This window comes from Haliaeetus albicilla, chromosome 13, assembly GCF_947461875.1.
Source record: "Haliaeetus albicilla chromosome 13, bHalAlb1.1, whole genome shotgun sequence".
NCBI lineage: Eukaryota > Metazoa > Chordata > Aves > Accipitriformes > Accipitridae > Haliaeetus > Haliaeetus albicilla.
Window position 1 is genome coordinate 42,646,469 of NC_091495.1, and position 14,117 is coordinate 42,660,585.

At 47.3% G+C, this 14,117-nt stretch overlaps 1 protein-coding gene across 15 annotated transcripts in view; it reads right to left on the bottom strand.

Moving 5' to 3' along the window:
• Positions 1–10,521, bottom strand: part of AAK1 (AP2 associated kinase 1) — an 87,430-nt gene extending 76,909 nt beyond the window's left edge. For 5 of the 15 annotated variants that reach the window (XM_069801198.1, XM_069801201.1, XM_069801197.1 and 2 more), the window contains exons 1-2: positions 10,226–10,515; positions 9,764–10,099 (exon numbers count right to left, since the gene is read on the bottom strand). In XM_069801198.1, the coding sequence (XP_069657299.1) occupies positions 9,764–9,926 (163 nt within the window). In that variant the 5' untranslated portion in view covers positions 9,927–10,099; positions 10,226–10,515. Of the gene's footprint in view, positions 1–9,763; positions 10,100–10,225 lie in introns of all 15 variants that reach the window. The other 10 variants (XM_069801207.1, XM_069801205.1, XM_069801204.1 and 7 more) reach the window with 4 other exon arrangements.
• Positions 10,522–14,117: the final 3,596 nt, after the last annotated feature.

The following is a 14,117-nucleotide window of genomic DNA, read 5'->3' on the forward strand; positions in this document are numbered from 1 at the left end:
CTAAGAGCTTCACAACAGCCTATAGAGGTTTGTTTCAAACAAGTTTCTTCTGCCTAAACCCAAGAATCCAGATTTCAACCTTTCCAGGTCTCCCATATAACCACAGATATACTCTTGAGCCACAGAAGTACCATCTCACTGAGTAACAGGAAAACACAACTTAAGGACTACATAATATTCCCCTAGAAGCGTACATGCTAATCAAACCCTGAAGACAGCAATGAACTTTTCAACTCCTCAGTACATGCCAAGCATGGCGAGAGTTATCTACTGTCCCACCAGCCAGCTCGCAGGGAATTCAAACCACTAGGTACAGTCAGGAGCACACAGTATCCATCATTCAGCACAGGGCCAGCGGAGGGTGGCAGAAATCAGCCCAACACGAAGCACAGCTTTGAGTTTTTCTACATATACACAGGTGAGGAAGGAGATATGAATAGACATACGCCTGCCTGTTCATTTATCAGATGTCCAGAAACAGGAAAGGGTTGCAGGGGTCCAGAACCTGTAGTCTTGTGACTGTTACTCACAAGCCCCATAATTATTAGGGATTTATCAGCTCAAATGAACTTACATAAGTGCTTGAGAACCCCAACTTACACAAAATATATCAACATATGCATTTCTAGCCTGCTCGGTAGCAGGAAAAGAAAGGTACAGCCTATATGATTCTTATGTTGTTAAGTTTAAAACAAAAGCAAAAGGTAGAATACCACCATCTGTCCCACTCCAAAAATAGCATCATTTTAAATTTTAAAAAATCCAATACATGTTTAATCCTGTCACATGTTCTGCTGAATGCTGTGTGAGCAAGGTTGAGTTTGTGTGTTTCCTGTGGTCTCTCAATAACATCAGATCTTTAGAAGATACTGTGTTAATTATCATGTCACGATCAGCTGTAAGATTACAGCTGCTTGCACCTACTGATGTGTCTTTCTGAATATGTCTCCTAAGGCGGCAACACACGAGCGTATTTTGGTACCAAACGCAAATGTTGAGCCTCAGCAGGCACAGGCGAGGGCAGCCAGGCACCTCCCAGGAGCATGGGCAGTCTTTGTTCTGTGTTTGCATTATGTGACACAGGGCCCTAGTCCATTATAAAAGTTCCTCAATACTATGGTGACATGAATATTAATGACACTGTGGTTAAAACACCAGACAAGGAGTTACATTTGCATTTAATACAAGGCTTCATCACTGCTTTCCTACATAGCCCTTATCAAATCGCTACATCTTCACGTGCTTCAGTTTCTCATTTGTAAAATAATTTGATAAGCCTTTCTTCCACCATCTGTTTGTCTACTTTGCAGAGAGCAGAAGGGGAACAACCACGCATAGAACCACAAGTTGTATGACACCTAGTACGCAGGGGTCTTTGTGGTCGCTGAAGGGTAGCGACAGCACAACAGTTCAAACTACAACTGGTAATCAGGTATAGAAACAGAAGGGAAAACTCATATTCACACAGCTAAGTACATCTTCTAACTCAAAAGCAACAGGTAAAGACCAAAAGACAGGCTCTGACTTTCAGCAGAATTTTTCTTGCCAGAAATATTCACTCAAGTCACCCCAGGACAGTCTGACCCAAGTCTGTACTGCCCCTTCCCTTTCTCTCTGCCATACTGTCCCTCCTTCACCCTTTGCCACCCCACAATCCAAATATCAGTGCTCTGCAATGCACTTATTTCCTTACAAACATAATCAATAAAAAAAAAAAAAAAGAACATAAGAACCAGCAGGATCTTACCAGTTGACAGCTGGGGCTGGCTTCTTGTGTCATCTTACATTTGCTGACTTGTGAAAGGACTGTAATGAATATGCAGCTACCAAAGAGCTTAAGTCAGAACACACTCAACATTGCAAGCAGCACTTGCTGAAATTCCCAGGGAATACTCAGTGCACATCAGCTAGCAACCCCATCACCTGCTCCCAAACAGTCACGAGCATCCTGCTGACAATACCTGCACTGCAAGGGGGAAATAAGGCAGAGAGACATGGCATGAGTTTAGCAGGTACCTCTTCTGTAAGTCACCTAACAGGACATTTGCAGAACTCTACTCAAAGCAACAGGGATCCTTCAAAGAGAAAACCTTTCTATTCTAGCCACTGAGCCATCCTAACGTATTTATCTCTGCTTAACTCCTGTCCTTTTCTCAGCTCTCTCCCCAAAGAGACATGGCACTGCCTCTTCCCTCCAGCCAATGTACTCCTGCCTATTTGTGTTGAATCCCAGAGGGATGGTTATTCCGTGTTATATATCTACACACCTAACGAGAGGTGCTACAGTATCTGGGTAAAAAAAGAAAGGCAGGTGTGTCAGCGCACAAGTATATGCACGCACACAGGGGCTTTCACAGATCCTTCTCCCAACTTAAAGGATTATTTTCTTTAAGAATTTCACCGTATCTTTCATGCCACCAATCATTTGCATAGCCCCTGGTATTATACACTTCTTGCCAAAGGTCCTGAAGAGAGTTATTAGACCAGAGCCCAAGGATCAACAGCAGCCACAAATATCTTCATGTGAACGCACCGCAGTCATAAGGCAAGGATTTCCTATCAATCCAGCTCACTCCTCCAAAGCAGCAGCTAAACGCTAGAGAGAAGGTCTTGATTTCTGAAGCATTTCCCAAGTCAGAAGCAATTAATCCTTCAGAGGCTCATGACAGGTAACTAAAGTATCACTGACTTAGCAGGTAGGTCATGCAGGCAAGGCACATAAAGCAATAGGACTGCACTTCTGTGCTCCTCTCACATCAGCCCTGATTATTTGTGTTCATTTTAAGTATTTTAAAACACTTTGAAAGTCTGTGTTTTATATCACACTCCCGCAGCATCTGAATAGCTTCCATGTATAATCCAAGACAGCAGTAATGTCACAAAAACAGGTAAACCACATGAAACCAAGGGTTCCTCTTGCTTGCTATGGTGCTTTGAACAGAAACTGATGTTCAGGGAAAGACCACATGAACCAGGCCACACCGTGCTTCTCATGAAGCATTCTGCACTTCTTTAAGAGACAAGCTCCGAGTTTATTTTACTGCTGTCATTAGAGTTGTGCATCAAAAGCATGTCAAGCTTGCAAGCATCATTTAGCTTACAGAAGTAAAGGAGATACAAGCTAAGATACCATCTGAATAACAGCTGTGCACTTACGTAGTTTCAGAAGACCATGTATTTTACTATCACACCCTCGAGAACAGCATGCCAGACTGCTTTTTAAGTTCACACAGGCACATTTTGGGGTCACCTCCCTATTACAGCCCTACGAACACCAAATACGAAGTAAAACCAGCATGTTCCTAACAGTGAATGAATGAAGATCAGATCTACCTGTCCTCATCACGGCACCAGCCAACTTCCAGCTCAGCTGCAGGGTGGATGTACGTGCACACATGCATCTTTGCTTGGGGAACTCAGCTGCTGATGGCTTTTTTTATTTTTCATCTATGAGATCACCCGTCACTGGTACGTAATTTGTTTCTGCAAAATCATGAAGCAAACCAGATGCTATGAGTATCTTGTTCCAAAAAAGTCTTTAATCCAATCCTGTGACACATGGCCCGCAGTCCTCATGTCAGCATGGGTTCTGCCACAGAGCAAGCGTAAATTTATGCCCAAATCACATGTGTGCCAAGAGCACACCCATTTAAAACACACAGAGGCAGCATTTGGGAAAAAACACAGACTGCAATTAAAGCACTCAATCTGGAAGGCCAGAGATCAATTCCTGACTTGGCCGCACATACTCTGCATTGCTTCACCTTCATATCTCAGTATATTATTTCCCAGCAGCCCTAAAAGGAACGGAAGGACATCTTCGTAGGCAGTGCCAGGGCTCAGATACTCTGGCAACAGGGTAGTGAGAGCTCCTCATGTTAGAGGAGCTGCAGCAGCTCTCCTCTACTTTCATTCTACTGCATCATACTGTAGGCAGTTAACAATAACCTTCATTTCATTTAGTGGCAATTCCCGGACCTCCTACAAAAGGAGAAAAGTTTCCATAATGATAAAAAGCTACAAATGAGAGAGAATTACCTGGCAAATGTGTTTCACTCAAGCCTTTCCAAATCTTTTCCTTGTGCTTGTAAATCACTGTCAGTATTATTCCTACATTCAAAAAAAGTACAGCAGCCAGTATCTGATTTAAGGAGGTATGTTTCCAATACAATACCACTACAAGGACATCCTGCGCTTCCCCCCCATCCAAGAAGGCAAGCATCCTTTCCTGGGAAACTTATTTATTCAGTTACCTCTCATTATCAGGGGAGAACTCCTCTGTAAACTGGGTTTGCTTATGGCATGTTTCTCCTCAGAGACTTCCTGTCTCCTTCCACGTGTGAAACACTAGTTAACACTTACTTAGTACAAATGAAGGCAAATTGGTTGTGACTTTCCAGAAAAGCAGCAGCAAGTCCTGCAGCTGGCAAGGTGCTGTTCCAACAGGCACAGCCTCAGTCTGCCCAAATCACTATTTTCACTGAAAAAAGTCACCTTCAGAGGAAGCAGCTTCCAGTCTCAATGCAAGTGTGCAGCACCTAGTCAGTTCTGACCCCTTATTAGCCATGATTGATGCAGGTAGGCGAGCTTGGAAGACAGCAAGTGCTAAACCCAAAGGGGATTCCAGCTTGTCTTCAGCACATTTATAACTTACCACCTGCTCTCTTCAACTGCTGACAAGCTCCTTTACAAAGGGGAGAAGGCCCATGACACAGTAACATTATGGTTGTTCCCCTTAGATCCAAAACGTCATTGCTGGTGTTGCAACCAGAGGTTAGTTACCTGTTCACACATAACTACTAGAACACTTCTGCAAGACCTGAGCTGGATAGTTAAACCCTGTATTTTCCTCAGCCAGAATCCCAAAACTAAGCTTTCTTATACTAAGTAACTGACAACTTCGTAAGCCTGTTGCAGGACTGCTTGAATTAGAAACTACTTTGTTTTAACATGGAAGGCTCTTTCCTAGGAAGATGACTGCAGAAAACTTTTCCTTTCATGACTGCACTGGACTAACACTGCCATTAAATATGCTTTTAGGTCATGTAGCTGTTACGTAAGAAACTAGCCACCCCCATGTACAATCCCAGACTCATTCTCTGACATGTTGCGTAAAGCTTACAAGTGAGGCTAGATGACAAGAGTCTCTGGGCTATACAACTTCGTACACAGTTAAATCCACTAACACCTTCTTTTCCTTCCTGATTACATCTAGGGACATGGCACATACTCTGCCCCGCAAAATCTGTGCTGCTAAAAGCACCAAAGCACTTGGGATACCTCAACATTTTCCAAATAACACTCACTTGGGATTCTTCACCAGTTTGCCTGGCTTGTACACTCAAAAAAACCAGACTACTAAAACAGAGAGGAGCCAATATCCTACCTAGCAGTGCAGAGCGCACTGTACATGCCCTGCCTCACAAGGTACACGGGAAAAGCAAGGGGGGGGCGGGGAAATCACATGTCCCATTCCAAGAGGAGAAATAGTTTAACTCCTAATCCAAATGTCACTGGTCAGCTGATTACCAGCTGGCACTTGGCAGAAGCTAGAAGGCAATAACTGACAAAATACACTTCAAAGTGGTGTCTTGAACCCAGCCACACTGGAATTGGGTTGAGGATCATGTAAATCCACAAAATTTACCTCAGATGGGGTTTGTTTTAATGTGAAGTTATTTCAGAAGAAGCTCATGTGTAAGTTCAGGGACTTCAGGTTATGGTGCTGCACACTCTAGGGAAAGAAAGCGCTGAGGGTAAGCCAGGCAGGGGTCGGCAGAAGGCCTCTGCAATTAGCCCAGCCACACATTTAGGCAGCTCAGGGGACCACCTTCCCCCACTGGGCACAGGTTGTGCATTCACAGCCTTACCAAGCTCTTCATGCATGCGTTGGCCTGCAGGTCTGCTAAACAAAATCACGATGAAACCTTCCTGCAACTTCCGTCTTTTCAAAATGGAGTAAAAAACATAGCCGGCCAATTTAAGCCGATTTTGCATTGGTTTATAATGTCTACCATTAAATAGTTTGAAATATACATTAGCTAGCAGCACACACAGAGGCATGTATCTGAAAAAAATTTCAGCGAAATATCTGACAATTATTAAACCTGAATCCCCCAACTTACACATTTTAAGTCAAAAAGACTATAAGTAGCACCTTCAGAAAAATACTACTAATGGAAAAAGTGACTTTTCACAAACCTGAAGAAACACAGCCTGTATCTTTTGCTAGAAATAGACCAAGACAAGCAAAATCCTAGCTCAAACGTGCACCCCATCAACACTGATGTACCTTGGATCGATTCAGCACTCTCTTACAATATTGCAAGTACACAGAGTAACACAAAACATAGCCCCCTGAAAACTGGACACTGGGGCAATCCCCACCTTGTCAGTTTTAGCTCAGAGGAGCACATGTGGCTTGTAGTACTTTGCCACACTGGCACATCCCACAAACTCCTTAGCAAATTTCTGCTTTCTGGCAACATCCTTCTCAATGTTTCTGCTGCTCTGGTCCTCATCAGAAGGACACTGTCCTCCTTATAACTGCAGCGTGAGGTTTTGGGGTGGAGTTTTTTATTTTGGTTTTTTTTTTTCCCTACACACAGGCAGAAACAAAAAGCAGCATCCAATTTGATCACACTGTTTTGGTTTCTTTCCATAAACAAAACAGTAAGATAGTAGCCTGACTCACCCACACACTCAAACGCCTCCTGGGCATTCACCTCAGCTCCCGGAAACACCAGTCACCTTAAAGTCAGTAATGACCCCCGCTCAGCCCATACTGGAACTCTACGATGATGCCACCGACTTTAACCCTGGCCTTGCAGAACTCCAAGGCCAGCAGTGCTGACCTCCCACAGCAGTTAATCCTCATGCAAACTTTGCAGGGAATTTTTCAAGAGATTATTTGTGCTATTATATGGATTAGAGCAAGATGACTACAAAGATCCAACTAAGAATCAATCACCTATTGCCATATACTGTTTGGGGAAAAAAAAAACAAAACAAAAAACCCACCTGATTCACTGGTATTATAACACCATGGACAACCAACCATTCAAGTTCCTTCTATATTATTCCCATCTACTTCTTTCCAAAAGGAAGACATGTTCCTCTTCGCCCAGGAAAGCAAGTATCCAGACACAACTATTTTTAAGGGGGTGGGGGGCGTACCTAACCGCAGCAGATATTTTGGGGGATCTATGCAAGAGACTGTGAGCACGTGGAGACATCTGCCATCTGGCACACTTCACAGAGCCTGCATTAAGGACTCCCATCCTGGGCCAGGGAGCAGTCATCTTCAGCAGGGTTGCTCAGCAGAATTGAGAGTGACCAGCCACAGCTTTGTCAAACAGAGGTAAATCCCAACACTTTAATTCAAAAACTTCCGCTTCAACCAGTTCCTCAGGCTTGCAACTCAAGTATCCCCCACACCATCCATCATCATTTCAGAGACTCTTTCTTTTAAACCACTCTCACATCTCCTTTATTTTTCTAGGCTTCACATGCTGCACCAAAACACAGGCCTCTCCTCTCCCTTCTAAAGCAATGGGGACGAGAGATGTTTCTTTCCCAGACAGGATACTCCTCCTCCTCCTCCTACAAAGCGCTTCCCAGGGGACTTTTCCTTTTAGCAGAAATAGCCAAGACTTCCCAAGTTGCCTTTTCAACACTGCTGAACCACCAAAATTCACTGCAGATACAAAAAAGTTTTCCAGCTGAGGACTCAGATGTCAGTAGTGCAGGGACCAGGTTGCCAGAGAGCTTCCCAGGTTTCCAGCCAAGTCAGTGAAAAAATGCTGCTTACCAGCACTTGGGGAGTACACACAGCTACACCAAAAGGCCACAGGTATGCAAAGCTACAGTGCTTCTGACCCACACTGACACCCCAGATGACCTACCCCTCCTATAAAGCAAATGGCATTTTCAACCCTCTGTTCCCATCAAAAGGCAACAACCTGCAAACCTACAAGCCACCTTGCTCTTGTCCCTTTGGAGACTTCACTCACCACGCAGAGGGATTTCGGACTGCCCACACCAGGAGACTAACTGCGAGGAAAACACCTGCATAGCACATTTCACCAAAAGAACTTCCTTTGCCTTATAGCGTGGGCAGGAAGAGAACACAGCACCCATTTTACAGGCCTCCTGCACCTCACTTGGCCTGTGCATGCCGATCTAAGAGTTGTAGCCAACCCTAGGCAATGCTCCATCCCAGAGGCCAGCCAAGAAACCAGGAGTCACCGGCAAAAGCCCCCACAAGCAGCAGATCCTCCAGGACAGCGAGGTGCGAAGGGGAAGCACTTCTCCTGCACAATCTGTGCTACTACCTCCCACCTTTGGTGGCTGCAGCTTAGGCCTGCCAAGCAGGAGAGAGCCCAGTGACACACAGGCTCACTTCCTGGTGCTGTCAGCACTGGGGCAGAACCTGCCAACAGATTATTCATCAGCAGAAAAAGCCTCTGTTTTCCCATGTTACCAGGATGAGGCCAACCATTAAAAAAAGACTGTGACAGCTTCTCACGTTTAGTTCATATCGTTCCTAAGCTTCTAGGGCCAAAAGGGCCTTGGAAATATCAGCCAAGGCAAACCTATATTGCAAATTTCAAGTCAGGAAAAAAATCACTATAGTGACTAGCTGAAGGACTGGTTTTGGTGCTCCTCTCAGCTCAGCATGCAGCAGAACATATCAGAAACCATGTCTGAAAGATGGTCACAGATCTGTTTTCTTGTACACTGTGGTGACTTTTTACAAACCTGAATGCACACAACGTACAGAGTCCCTTTTCCATTTTAGGGTTCTTTCTGTAGAAGCCAACACAGGTCCTCCCACTCGGCTTTCATACAGCAGCTACCCTCTCCTTCGCAATTACAAGATCAAAACAAAACACTGTTTTGACTGAAATTGCAAAGGACGCTGCAAAGGAGAGGGACCAGGAGCAGGTCTAAGGAGGCCAACACCTCTCTGAAGGTCGAGGGTAAGGTTACCAGCCAGAGCCATTCATAAGGTTCCTTATAGCCCAAACAAATGAAATGTAAAATGATAGTTAAAGCAGCAGTACTGGTTAAAATTAAAAAAAATACCACCAGCAGCTTGCTGCACTGCAAGGACTGTACACGTAAAGAGTTTTATAATCCCTACTGTTCATTTTTAGTTCTTTTAACTGTTTTATTTTGAAAAAATGCAATTGGGATTACTGCTTCCCCTGCAAAGCCAGAAATCCCTCATCTCAGATCACAGCTTGCTCTACTCAGGCTACCTATGTACATGACATATCTACAAGGAGTTTACTCCAGTGTTTTATTCCTCTCTGCTTAGTGTAGGAAAGGAGGCAACCAGCTGAAGAAAGTTAAGAGTGAAGGCCACTGCCTTCTTTATTTACAGCACCTTGCTCTGCAGCCAAACATTTGACAATTTTGGTTTTTACTTTTTTTTAAATTCCCAGTTTAGGGAAGGTGGGAAACAATTACCTTTTGAAATCCCCTCAATTTGTAAAGCCTTTAAAAAAAAAACCCACCAAACCCAAACCAAATCCAGCAAACCCACACTAGCTTTACACATGGGAAGACCAGAAATGTCAGCTTGCAGATGCCACCGGACTGCAAGTCCGTCAAGGAAAATGAAATATTGGGGGAGCTAGGGATAGAGGGGGAGGGCAGGGGAAAGGCCAAAGCCTCCCTTTTCAGTTTTGTGAGGGAAAGGGGGAGGGAAAAGAAGCAAAGGCAGAGCGCTCCGCAAAAGGGACTGGGGGGGTCTTACCTTCCGCCAGCACCTCGTCCACCGTCACCTGGTACCGGCCGATGCTGAACACCCTGCCGATGTACCCGCTGCCCGGGCCACTGCTGCCACCGCCACCGCCGCTGGTGCCCGATCCGGGGCCAGAGCCACCCTGCTCCCGACGCGAGTCGAAAAACTTCTTCATTTCTCAGGAGACAGCAGCTGCCTGGTTATGGGGGCGACGCTATTTTTAAGGTCCCGAGCCCCTCTCCTTGTTCCTCCTGCAGCCCGGCCGAGGCCGGCGAGGTGGGGACCCGGGGCCGCTCGCCTTGTGGGGGCCAAGCAGAGCAGGCGCGCTGTCCTCCGGGGGATTCACACCTGCAAAACCACAGGGGAGGGGGGGGGATAACGGGAGGGGAAAGGCGGTTACCCCCACGGCACGGCCCGGGCCACCGCAGCCCCCTCAGGGGAAGCCCTGACTGACAAGGGCCCCCCGCCCGGTACCTCTCTGCGGGCGCGGGGTGCCTCCATGCACCCCCGCAGAGGCGACCAGGGCCGGCCGGCCGGCCTGCCTGCCTGCCGCAGCCCCTCCGGCTGCCCCGCGGCGGGTCACGGCGGAGACCGCCTGCCGGCAGGGCCCGGGGCCCGCATCGCTGCCTGGCGGAGCTCCCGGCGGCCACCGAGCCCGTCAGGGACCGACCCCGCCGCCGCTGCCGCCGCCCCCCGCCGGCCCCATCCGACCAGGAAATGGGCTGTCACAGGAAGTCCCGGCTGCCGGTGGGAGCACCGCCTCCGCCAGCACGGAGGGCTCGGCTCGGCCCCCGCCGCCCCGGCAAGTCCCCGGTCCCCCCCACCGGCGGAACAACCCGGGAGGGCGACCGGTCACCCCGCAGCGCGGCGGAGGGGCGAATGGCCTTTTGCGGGACGGGGGACGGGGGGGGGTAGGCGGAATGGCGGCAGCCTGTCCCGCCGCGCAGCACCCTGGGAGCGGTAGTTCCCAGTCGCCGAGCGGTAGCGATAGCGGGGGGGGGGGGGGCGCGCCGCCGCGGCGGGGACTACAACTCCCGGCATGCAGCGCGGCTCCGCCAAGGCGGGAGGTGGGGAGGCGAGGAGGGGGCGCGGGTGGGGGGCGACGTTTTGGCGGGGCCGTGAGGGGGCTGAGGAGGGGGACCCTGAGGCGGAGGTTGCCCTCAGCCCGGCCGGCGGAGATGGGGTCCCCGGCGGGTCGAGGGAGAGCGGAGGGTGCCCGGGGGCCATTTCTTCCCTCGCCGGGAGGGATGGGCGCAGAAATCCTGTCAGTGTGGAGCCGCGGCCCGCGCTGGCGCCTCGTGACGGCTATTTGCATTTATTTTCGAAATAGTGCGCTTAAACTTGATATTTTCGTGTCGTAATAATAAAAGCCGCCTGTTGTGACATCTTGGGCTTGACCTGAAGTACGAGGCTTGTCTTCACGCAGGCCCTGCTAGCGCCCAGTTCGAGAGCCTCAAAACTAAAAATAAACTGGAAATATCCCCAGCCCTCAAAACTCGTTGAGTGCTTCAAACCTAGCAGTTGGCTTTGTAAAGCCTGTACCTTAGATTTACTGTTAAATTACATCTTTCTTCTCCTCCCCACCGCAGTCCCTCACACGGCTTGCAGCGAGATGCTCGTAAGCAGCGTCGCGACTCATCCGAAGAGCCCAAAGCCCTTGGGTCAGGCTTCAGAGAAGTTTAGTTTAGGTTGAATCTCATTAATTTCCTTTAGATGCACGTTAATTTCCTTTAGATGCACTTTGGGTTCTTTTCAGCCTTTTTTCTCAGAAATCGGGAGATTTTTCCATCCTACGGCATCCGCAGCAGCTGGCTCCTTTCCTTTCCACATGCGTTCACAGGGAAGGCCAGAGCTGGGATTTCAAACAGCAGAGGGAAACATTAAAATGGCAAAAATTGGTTTTCCCAGCCTGCGACCCAGAATACAAAACCCCAAGGAGCATGTGTCTGCCAGAGGAATGCCTCCATGACAGCAGCGCTCTCTTTCCTCCCCTCTGACTGGGGCAGAAGAGGAAACCAGAGCACGCTCACTTTTTCCCGATGACTATTATTTCCTGTATTATGGTAATAACTACAGCCATCCTGCTGACAAGCTCCTGTCCCAAGTGGTTAGGCTAGGCAGGCCCTGGTTACTGTGGGATGGCAAAAATGCTTTCCCTTTGCACAGCCCTTTTTCTTTTTCCTGCATCACTTTTGGGCATGGGCTTCCAGCAATGCCAACAAGACTGGATCAGCATGTTGTAAACAGACCTAATTGTTCCCCCCCCCCCCCCCCCCCCCAGTGTTTGAAGACTTTTAAGATGCACATGGCTCTCAGAATAGGCAAGTAAAATTGCTGGTGATAATATTTCGCATGTAGGGTACACTGATCTAAAAGTGCATCCCTGTACAGTTGCTTTTCTGCTGCATTACGGTTAATGCTATTATGCCTCTTCCATCATCCTTGTTCTTAGGAGTTCTTGTAAGTAATAAGGGTCTACAAGCCCACCCTGCAGACCTCAAAGTCCTCCTTGACCACCCTCATTCACCCATAATTTGTAGGGTGCTGCAGAGTGGCTCCTATCTGCACCTCATTTCCAAGTGTCATGTACAAGACACCCTAAGTCCACACAGCCGGAACTGCAGTCATTTCAGCCAGACAGCTAACACAAGTGTGAAAGCAGTCCCTTTTCATTTGACAGGCTTTAATCTTCATTAAACCTTGCTCGGCTGTGGTTTGGGGCTATATGATGGGTTGCCAGTGGTCAATAAAGAAGGTTCACTTGCCCTTCAGATTAAATATGAACTGGGTAAAGTCTCAGTTGCTTCTATCCATTTTTTATTTTTTAATTACTCTAATGGGTGAAGGATCCCCAGGCTTCTGTTAAGACTGAGGTAAAACACCGAGTGCAAAAAGAGAGTCCAATAATCAGTGATTTCTGGGGACTCTGCAGAACTGAACAATTTCCAAGGAAATTGGGCATCTCTGTACAGTACAGGGAAATGACTCATTTCCAACTAAAGAAGATAAAGCTTACTGCCGTGCAGAGAGCTTGCAGATGCACTGCTGAACATCCTAACTAGGCACTGAGAAGTACTTTTTTTAAATGTACCTGGGAGTGCTGAGGTATAACGCAGGCGAGTGTCGCACCCATGTACAACTATGGGGCCCTGATGTTCTGGCCACAGGCACACAAACTCTGTCAGTGACCATTTTGGGGAGCAAAAGCACAGCAGAAGCCGATCCTTGGTTGCAGACGCTGATGATATTCTTTATTCCAGAAGGCACGAGGCTCGGCTGCACTGCTGCAATCCCAGTGACCTTCACAGGGATCAGAGAGAACTGAGCCTGAAAGCTTTAAGTGAAAAAGCTAATCAGTGATTGCCAGCAGAGACATTGTCTAGTACTTCTCCTGTGTTGGCCTGGAGCAACTCCAGGGCGCTCACAGATTTGTCCCACTGCAGAGAGAAACTTCAGTCTGACTAATACTGTCAAGCCTAAACACCAGATTTTACCTGTTAAAATCCCATGACGCTAGGTTTAAAATATTCAATGATGATGTGGTCAGCAGAGCTGTTTGCCTGCATATTGTCTCCCGGATCCCTGGTTCCCCTATACTGCTAAGAAAATGCATTCAAATCCCCAGGAAGAAGCACATTAATACAGCTGCATCCCTCTTGATCAAACTTTCCAGACAGCTCAGCATTTTCTAAATAAAAACATACGTTTGGAAAGGTTTCAGGCAAGTAACCTAAAAGCGAGGGCACACTGACCTCTTCTGGACATTTCCAGAAGTGGCAACAAGGTAGAAAAGAGCTTGCACAGCTTTCTGTGCTTGGTTATACGTAACTATCCAGGGGCGACAAAGTAAAGGTCATATTTTCCTGTATTCAGTGCGTAATAGTTAAGTCTTCTCCTCCAGTTATTTTTATCTTGATAAGGATGTTCCCTTAACCACACACATTTACTGCAAAAATTTCTGTCAAGCTTCTCACCAGCCGAAGAGTATTAGAGCTACTATTCTATCCATCTCTATTTCTGCCCATTTCTTTCTGGAATCCAAGGATTTCTTTTAAGTGCATAGCAGTGGCCCACAAACACTACTAGCATGACCAGAAAAGCCATCACTTTACTACCCCCAAGAAAAGGTCAACTCTCAAGCATACTATCATGTAGCTAGTAATTTGCCTAGGTTCAGAGTTCTGCAGAGGAGCAAAAAGACTCCAGAACTCCTATCTGTATTTTACCTGTTTAAAAACTAAAAGTTTCCACCTCTTATGTGCTCCTGTTTGCCCTTGTAAGACATACTTACTAGCTCCAGCAATAGCAATCCTTTCTACAGCTAGAAGCCAACATCTTCCATCAATAGTAATGGCACTCAGGGCCT